This window comes from Larimichthys crocea, unplaced genomic scaffold, assembly GCF_000972845.2.
Source record: "Larimichthys crocea isolate SSNF unplaced genomic scaffold, L_crocea_2.0 scaffold100, whole genome shotgun sequence".
In the NCBI taxonomy this organism is placed as follows: Eukaryota; Metazoa; Chordata; class Actinopteri; family Sciaenidae; genus Larimichthys; species Larimichthys crocea.
The window spans coordinates 641,234-651,233 of record NW_020851384.1 but is presented as its reverse complement, the minus strand read 5'-3'; the positions used below and the strand labels follow the sequence as shown (position 1 = coordinate 651,233).

The 10,000-nt window shown below is 48.5% G+C and overlaps 1 protein-coding gene across 1 annotated transcript in view; it reads left to right on the top strand.

Moving 5' to 3' along the window:
- Positions 1-10,000, top strand: part of cpne4a (copine IVa) — a 37,432-nt gene that overhangs the window by 22,605 nt on the left and 4,827 nt on the right. Inside the window, exons 9-12 of the mRNA XM_027275361.1 lie at positions 138-224; positions 2,527-2,586; positions 5,910-6,043; positions 6,667-6,721. Of these exons, the coding sequence (XP_027131162.1) occupies positions 138-224; positions 2,527-2,586; positions 5,910-6,043; positions 6,667-6,721 (336 nt within the window). The remainder of the gene's footprint in view (positions 1-137; positions 225-2,526; positions 2,587-5,909; positions 6,044-6,666; positions 6,722-10,000) is intronic.

Sequence of the window (10,000 nt, the reverse complement as noted above, 5' to 3'; positions counted from 1 at the left end):
CTCTGGGTGTAAACATTCATGTATCAGCTGATCATTAACATCCAATCAGATCAGTGCAGGTGTTCCAGTCTGGAATCTTTGTCATTATGTTTATGGAGGATCATTCGTTCATGAAATCTTTTCTTTGCGTGTTTCAGGTGCAGTGGCCGTGCATTAACCCCAAATATAAAGTCAAGAAGAAGAACTACAAGAACTCTGGGATCGTCATTCTGAACCAGTGCAAGGTGACGTCACTGTCCTGAGCAACAGCAACGTTACCATGACAGCACCATGTGATTTATTTAACGATCGTCTCACAGTGCTGATGTCCGTCTCTATGCAGATGAGCCTGCGCTCTGTGTCGCTGTTTGACTTCCTGTGCTGTCCGTCAGTCTGTCACAGAAGACAAGAGCAAAACATCTCACTAGTGTTTGACACATTGATGGAGATGTCTCGTCAGCTTATCAGTCAAATATAATAAAGGTAGAGATGTGGACTCAGGTCACATGACTTGGACATGTCTGTGATATTTACTGCAGCATGTGGTCACGTGTCTGAGTCAGTCTGAGGCTTTCTCCTTCCAACATGTTCCTTCATAATTACCCGACAGAAGTGACAGTGTTGACGTTAAAGTCGTTAATGAAACCTCGTTACCTGTTGCTCTCTGTCAGCTGTCTGCCTGCTCATCATTATTTAACGACGAGGCATCGTTGTGTCGGGACGTTAATTGGCATCCAGACTCTGTGGACTCGTAAAGACGCTGCAGATTTCCTTTTCTTATTTCAGGCCCTTGCTGAATGTTTCTTTCCAGATTTAAACATTACACCAACACTGATTCTTCCACTAAAGATGAAGCTTGTTTCTCGGCTCCTCTTCTTGTTTTTTTGGAGCCTGGTGGCATCTGGCTGGCAGACTGTTAGAGGAACCAATTATGTGGCGCTGAGCAGCCTGACTAACCTGACATTTCCTGCCAGACGATGCTGAACGGTGCTCAGGGAATCCTGAGCCAGAGAACATTTAGCTGATGACACTCGACACACGAAGAGTTCCCTCTTCAAAACCAGTTACCGGCTGTTTGAGAAGAGCAACACGGGATGAGGTGTAGCACAACACGGAGCTCTGACGGCTGCAAGCTCATTTACACTTGACGGATGAGGAGAGCAGACAGGAAATGAAACCAAATGTTTTAAGTCGACAGAATGAGAGCAGCGTTCAGGCCGGACCGCTAACGAACTGCAGCTAACGAGGTTTCATCTGTCTTCAGCTGCCCTCGATACATCAGCTGATGTTTAATGATAATCCAGCTGCAGGAGATTCCCTCTGATCTCATTCTGTCACCACCAGGATGTAGTACTTCTACTCCAATACTGTACTGTGAAGCAAATATAGTACTTCTTACTGCACTATATTTATTTAAAGTCTCCTCAACATGGAGCTCACTCAGCTGCTGCTTTGGTACCGTTAAAGTTACCGTAGGAAACTGGACACACCCTCCATCCTGCGGGTCGTCGAGGACGCCTGCGGGTCGCCGAGGACGGTCGTCGAGGACGCCCGCGGGTCATCGAGGACAGTCATCGAGGACGCCCGTGGGTCGGTGACTCCCTCTGCCCTCGTGCAGGTTGTTGGGGTCACATGGTGTAGATGATTGTTGACGTGGTTTTAGGACTTGGTTGTACGTAGCTGGCAGATTGTGTTGCGTCCCCGTCCTCTTCCTTTCAAACCATCTGTCTTCAAACACACACACTGCTGTCCTCAGAGGAGTGTACCAGCTGTTCAGAGTGTATGAGTCACATGCAGGTACAGGTAAACACCTGAGACTCCACGGCGGTCAGTCCTGGACTCTGTGAACCTTCGATGACTCTCAGATGCAGTCTTCACAGCTATAGAATTCACAGTCATTCTTCGTTGTATATTTAGAGTAAAGTCGGTAAAATGAAGCAAACGTTGGCGTTAAAAATGAAGTGAGTGTTCTTCCTCCACTGGGACCAGCATGTTGTTCGTCTCTCTCTCTGCTCGTTGCACTTTTCTTTCTTGTGTTCTCATTATCCATTTTCTCGAGGCTCGCGGGGAAAAGAGGGTCAGCGCTCCCGTCACATGACGACTGAGGCGATGCTGCAGGAAAACCTCGGTAACTTCAGAGCTGCTGCTTGTTTCCAGCAGAAAAGCAGGTTACCTGCACACTGATGAGCAGCTCTGCAGGAGACAGAACTGAACATGTCTTCACCTCCTCCAGGCGTGACGCAGTTCGGACTTTTGAAGTGAATAATAATGAAGCGTGTCCTGTGAAGTGTTAGAGTGAATACAGGCTGAGCCGGCATCGCTCTGTTAGCGCCTTCATAAAACTGCATCGAGGTCCGTCTGCGATGGACCCAGACTAAACACTGACAAACAGTCTGATCACTGTGACATCATCACGGAGTCACCAAACTGCCCTTTAAGTCGTAGTTCCTTCAATCTGATTGGACGTTGGCAGTCAGCTGTTTGATGTTGCATCATAACAAGATTTAAATATTCATCTTCACGTCTGTTTCTGCTTCCTGTCTGCAGATCATCAAGATGCACTCCTTCCTGGATTACATCATGGGAGGCTGCCAGATCCAGTTCACTGTGAGCGCACACACACACACACACACACACACACACACACACACACACACACACACAGGTCATATCCATGTCTTCTTCATATTCCCGTCAGGAGAAAATGCTTCCTGTGTTGTCAGCACAGTCCTGATGTCACCATGGAAACAGTAACCACGGCGAAGCCTCAGTGTCCCAGTTTACAGGAGCTGCTCTCACTGGGATCTGACCAGTTTAACCAGTTTAACCAGTTTAACCAGTTTAACCAGTTTAACCAGTGTGCTGCTGCACAGTTCATGATAAATACTGACAGACAGATAATTATGAAACATTCATGTGAAATAAATCTGAGTGAGAGAGGAGTGAGAAGACGATGAAACAGATTCAGTGTTCATCACAGTAACATAACGTGTAACGACTTCATGCAAAGTAACGCTGTAACATTAGATCATGTATAATGCAACACTGTCATACAGCGTGACGTAATGATGCAACACTGTCATACAGCGTGACGTAATGATGCAACCTTGGCTACAAGCTGTAGACGTAATGATGCAACACTGTCATACAGCGTGACGTAATGATGCAACACTGTCATAGCGTGACGTAATGATGCAACACTGTCATACAGCGTGACGTAATGATGCAACACTGTCATACAGCGTGACGTAATGATGCAACACTGTCATACAGCGTGACGTAATGATGCAACAGTGTCATAGCGTGACGTAATGAATGCAACACTGTCCATACAGGGCGTGACGTAAGGATGCAACACTGTCATAAGCGTGACGTAATGATGCACACGGTCATACAGCGTGACGTAATATGCAGCACTGATCACAGCGTGACGTAATGATGCAACACTGTAAAGCGTGACGTAATGATGCAACACTGTCATCAGCGTGACGTAATGATGCAACACTGTCATACAGCGTGACGTAATGATGCAACACTGTCATACAGCGTGACGTAATGATGCAACACTGTCATACAGCCGTAGGAATACAGATAATGATGCAACAAGAAAAGGTGTCATAGCGGGACGTAATGGTGCAACACTGTCATAGGCTGAGACGTAATGAGGCAACACTGTCATAACAGCGTGACGTAATGAATAGCAACAGAAACGGTCGATAAACAAGCGTGACGTAAATGGATGCACACTGCCATACAAGCGTGAACGTATGAAATGCAACACTTGTCCATACAGCGTAGACGTTAAGAATGCACGGCGAAGAGCTGTCACATACAGCGTATGACGTAATGATGCAACACTGTCAACCTACAAGGCAGCGTGAAACGTATATGGCAAAACAAAACTGGTCGATCGGGAACAAGCGTGACCTTAATATGCAACACACCTGTCATAAGCGTACAGTAATGATGGGCACCGGGGGGGCTGTGTGGCAGTAGCGTTACCGTAATGAAAATGGCAGACACGGTCATAGCGTGACGAAGGAGCAGGGGGGACGGAGGCGGGTGTCGAGTACAGACGGGTCGTGACGTAATGGGGTGCAACACTGTCATACAAGCGGGCGGTGGAGAAGTGATGCAACAAACTTTCAGGTGAAGGCGTGGGACTAGTAATGATGGCAACACTGTCCATACTCGGGTGACGTAGTGAGTGGGCAGGACACTGAGGCATAGCAGCGATAGACAGAATAAGATCAAAAAAGACAAAACAAATGTCCATAAAAAAAAAACAAGGAGACAGCGGGATGACAGATAATGATGACCACCAACTGATCATAGCGTGACGTAATGATGCAACCTGTCATACAGCCTGTGGGAACGTAAGGAGATGCAAAACAGGAACGGGTGTCCCATAAAAGAAGAAACAAAAACGGTTGACGTAGGAGGGTAGAATGCAGCGACAGTGGTCGAAATACATGCGTGAACGGGAATGGAAAAAAATGATGGGCAACGGCGGGAATCATAAGCAGCTTTGGGAGGGTGAATGAGGGTGGCAACGCTGTCAGTACAAAGCGTGACGTAATGATATGCAACAAGGGAAGGGAACGAAGACTGTCATAAGCTGGACGTCAAAATGATGCACACTGTCATACAGCGTATACTTGACTAGGAATGCAACAGCTGTCCATAAAGACAGGAGGTGACGTACATAGATGCACCTGTTCCATCCAGCGTGAAACTTTAATGATGCAACAACCTGTATGAACAGCTTGGAAACGTATGAAAGCAGGCAAGGGCTGAATCATAAAGGCGTGACGTAGAAGGATGCAGAGCACTAAAAGGGATCATACAGCGGACGTAATGATGGTCACAAAACTGCATAGCGTGAACGTAATGATGCAAACATGACGTACAAGGGACCTGCTTGAACGGCTGGTGCTCATGTCCCAGGGGGTGGCAAAGGCGTGTATAAAACATCACAAAGGCAAGGGTGACGTGATCTTCTTCCAGAGGTCAGAGTCAGATTCACAACCTGCCCTAGGTCCCGCCAGGCAGGAGATAATGAAAAGGAAGGGACGAGTTATAATAACCAGAGATACTCTGGGAAAAAATCGCACAGGAGGGATCCACTGTTGGGTGGATAGACACAGGAGCGAGGAGGAGCAGAAGAGGAGGCGGGGGGGAGTAGAGGAGGGGAGGGGGGGATGAGGTAGGAAAAGTCAAAGAAGCAGGAGATAGAAATCAGGAGAGGATTAAAAGGAAAGTATGATGACTGAGTAGCATTAGTAGAAGACACAGTTAAAAAGGTAGGAAGGATGTAGAATGGCAGTGTGAGTATGAGAGCAGTATGAACTGAGTAGTACTTAAAACAAAAAAAGCGGTCACTGATTAGCAAATTAGGGCGTTTTCTTCTTGAGTGATTAGGAGGATTATTAGCAAGCAGGAGTTCATACTCAGTAATTAGTATTGGAGAAGCAGGAGGAGGAGCAGGAGGAGCAGGAGGAGGAGCAGGAGGAGGAGGAGGAGGAGGAGCAGGAGGCTGCAGAGCGAGGTGTATCCAATCAGTTTGCATGTTTGTTGGTTCATGTCGTCTCCAGAGGAAAGTCACGCTGCAGGTTGTTTCACTTCTTCTATTTGAAGACAGACTGAACAGAACCAGAATTTAGACTTGAAGCAGCATCAGGGAACAAACTGACAGTTTACCTGCTGACCCACACTGACCTGTGACCAGCTGAACGGTGTCTCTGTCTCTACGTCTGTCCTCACACTGTGTAACTTTGAGTAGGACACACAGTCACAGTCATGCCAGAACCAGAGCTGGGCAATGTAACTGGGCTCAGCAGCTTCTATGGACGAACACGTGAAAATATGTCAGAGAGACTTTGAAGCTAAGTTGGCTGATGCTGGTTTCTGATTGGTTGTCATGTCTCCAGGTAGCCATTGACTTCACGGCCTCTAACGGAGATCCTCGTAACAGCTGCTCTCTGCACTACATCCACCCGTACCAGCCCAACGAGTACCTGAAGGCTCTGGTGGCCGTCGGAGAGATCTGCCAGGACTACGACAGGTGAGTACACCTGAAACAGCAGCAGCCAATCAGATGAGTCCATTCATTGGATTCTACAGCAGCTACACAGTTTGTGTTCTTCATGTATTTCAGAAATCTTTTGTATTTGGTTTAATGAGCTGCCAGAAACTTTCAAACCAACGCAGGCCGATCTTCTATCTGTATTTTATTCTGTCAAGTTAAAATGTGTCTCAAGCATCCGCCATGTTTGAACTTTAACAGCAGCTCCACCTTCTTCACCGTCTTTAAACCGAACATAGAAGAGTGAGCGCTGAAACAAATGGACAGAAACAGAAAATCTCCGTCAGACTTAATTCCTTCAGTCGGTCATTAACGAGTTACCTTCCAAATATAAGACATTTCAGCTAATAAGCTAGCTTAGCATAAAGCACATGCACTACCTGTGCCTCTGAAGCATGTCTCGTTTGTTCAGCGTTAAAACAAAAATGTAAAAATAAGAATCATTTAAGCTGACCTCAGCCAATCAGAAGTCATTTCTTGGCTTTGTGTTGAAGTAGTGTCGCTCTGAATGAGCTCGTTAACTCCTGCTGGCAGCCAATCAGAAGCCCTCCCCTCGTTTCCATTTTTACCTTCACACTTTTCTGTCTCTTTTCTTCTCGCAGTGACAAAATGTTCCCGGCGTTCGGCTTCGGTGCTCAGATCCCTCCCGACTACAAGGTAATTTAAATATTCAGCTCGCCTCTCGTCTCTCCCAGCACGCTCTCTGTCAGCGGGGGAGGCTTGGAGAGAGCGTAAGGCGGACCCTGCCAGGCGCTAGTGATTAGCAGCCAGCCTTCTCCTCCTCCTTATATCCCCGGAGTGCTGTGCTTTAAAATGCTCCCTCCTCACTTCACTTCCCATGATGCCGGCTGCTCGATTCATGCTGCATTCACATCACGTGTAAAAACTTCGGATTGTCTCCGTTCAGGCGCCGGCGACCAGAAATTTCAAACTAACTTAAAGTGACACGATCAAACTCGTTAAAGGTTCTCAAAGGCAACTGGACTTGAGTTTCTGTTTGATTCTCCTCCCATGTGAGGTCACCCTAGGGTCGTTACGGACACCCGTGGGTCGTTACGGACACCTGAGGGTCGTTACAGACACCTGTGGGTCGTTATGGACACCTGTGGGTCGTTACGGTCACCTGTGGGTCGTTACGGACACCTGAGGGTCATTACGGACACCCGGACACCTGTGGGTCGTTACGGACACCTGTGGGTCATTACGGTCACCTGTGGGTCGTTACGGTCACCTGTGAGTCGCTACGGTCACCTGTGGGTCGTTTTGGACACCTGTGGGTCGTTACGGTCACTTGTGGGTCGTTACGGACACCTGTGGGTCGTTACGGACACCAGTGGGTCGTTACGGACACCTGTGGGTCGTTACAGTCACCTGTGAGTCGCTATGGTCACCTGTGAGTCGCTACAGACACCTGTGGGTCGTTACGGACACCTGTGGGTCGTTACGGTCACCTGTGGGTCGTTACGGACAACTGTGGGTCGTTACGGTCACCTGTGGGTCGTTACGGACACCTGTGGGTCGTTACGGTCACCTGTGGGTCGTTACGGACACCTGTGGGTCGTTACGGACACCTGTGGGTCGTTACGGTCACCTGTGGGTCGTTACGGACACCTGTGGGTCGTTACGGTCACCTGTGGGTCGTTACGGACACCTGTGGGCCGTTACGGATACCTGTGGGTGGTTACGGTCACCTGTGGGTCGTTACGGACACCTGTGGGTCGTTACGGTCACCTGTGGGTCGTTACGGACACCTGAGGGTCGTTATGGTGACCTGGTGTACATGGTTGTTCCACACACAGGGATTTCGAACTTTACTGGGTCAGTTCCGGGCTCGGCTCTGTGACTGTAACGGTGGAGTTACAGGTAATAAAAAGAACCAAAGCCTAAGACGAAACAAAAGACATAGTTCAGGTACAAAGATGAAGGGAAACACAGGTGAGCATGACACAGTTTGAACAGAGTCTCTGTGGAGTCACACTCGCCTTACAGAGGATTCTCAGCCTCGGGGTGAAGCTGTCGTCCTTTAAAGACACAAAAGAAATAAAAACTGAATTAATCAAACTCTCTTCTTCTGTGGTGTCACAGAGCTCCAATAAAAACACACAGAGGATTTATGTTTATACTTTGTTTCATCATCGTCCACAAAATCTGAGAATTGAACTTAAAATAATATTACATAGTATTACATAATATTACATGATATTACATTACATTACATTACATTACATTGCATTTAGCAGACGCTTTTATCCAAAGCGACTTACAGAGGAGGACATAAGCTGAGAAAGGTGTAAAGGAGCACAGAGTAGTTGTTAGTTTTGTTAGTGTTGTTAGGCAGGGAAGCATTCTGGAAACAGAAAGGTTTTTAGCAACTGGACTTGAGTTTCTGTTTGATTCTCTCCCATGTGAGGTCACCCTAGGGTCGTTACGGACACCCGTGGGTCGTTACGGACACCTGAGGGTCGTTACAGACACCTGTGGGTCGTTATGGACACCTGTGGGTCGTTACGGTCACCTGTGGGTTGTTATGGACACCTGTGGGTCATTACAGTCACCTGAGGGTCGTTACGGTCACCTGTGAGTCGTTACGGTCACCTGTGGGTCGTTACAGACACCTGTGGGTCGTTACAGACACCTGTGGGTCGTTACGGTCACCTGTGGGTCGTTACGGTCACCTGTGGGTCGTTACGGTCACCTGTGGGTCGTTACAGACACCTGGGGTCGTTACGGTCACTGTGGGTCGTGGACACCTGTGGGTCGTTACGGTCACTGTGGGTCGTTAAGGACACCTGTGGGTCGTTACGGACACCAGTGGGTCGTTACGGACACCTGTGGGTCGTTACAGTCACCTGTGAGTCGCTATGGTCACCTGTGAGTCGCTACAGACACCTGTGGGTCGTTACGGACACCTGTGGGTCGTTACGGTCACCTGTGGGTCGTTACGGTCACCTGTGGGTCGTTACGGACATGTGGGTCGTTACGGTCACTGTGGTCGTTCGGACACCTGTGGGTCGTTACGGTCACCTGTGGGTCGTTACGGACACCTGTGGGTCGTTACGGACACCTGAGGGTCATTACGGACACCCGGACACTGTGGGTCGTTACGGACCTGTGGGTCATTACGGTCACCTGTGGGTCGTTACGGTCACCTGTGAGTCGCTACGGTCACCTGTGGGTCGTTTTGGACACCTGTGGGTCGTTACGGTCACCTGTGGGTCGTTACGGACACCTGTGGGTCGTTACAGTCACCTGTGGGTCGTTACGGTCACCTGTGGGTCGTTACGGACACCTGTGGGTCGTTACGGTCACCTGTGGGTCGTTACGGACACCTGAGGGTCGTTATGGTCACCTGTGAGTCGCTACGGTCCACCTGTGGGGTCGTTACGGTCACCTGTGGTCGTTACGGTCACCTTGGGTCGTTACGTACCTGTGGGTCGTACAGTCACCTGTGGGTCGTTACTCACCTGTGGGTCGTTACCGGTCACCTGTGGGTCGTTACGGGACACCTGGGGCCGTTACGGATACTGTGGGTGTTACGGTCACCTGTGGGTCGTCGGACACACTGAGGGTCGTTATGGTGACCTGGTGTACATGGTTGTTCAACACACAGGGATTTCAAACTTTACTGGGTCAGTTCCGGGCTCGGCTCTGTGACTGTAACGGTGGAGTTACAGGTAATAAAAAGAACCAAAGCCTAAGACGAAACAAAAGACATATTCAGGTACAAAGATGAAGGGAAACACCGGTGAGCATGACACAGTTTGTCTCTGTGGAGTCACACTCACCTTACAGAGGTTCTCAGCCTCGGGGTGAGCTGTCGTCCTTTAAAGACACAAAAGAAATAAAAACTGAATTAATCAAACTCTCTTCTTCTGTGGTGTCACAGAGCTCCAATAAAAAACACACAGAGGATTTATGTTTTACTTTGTTTCTCAT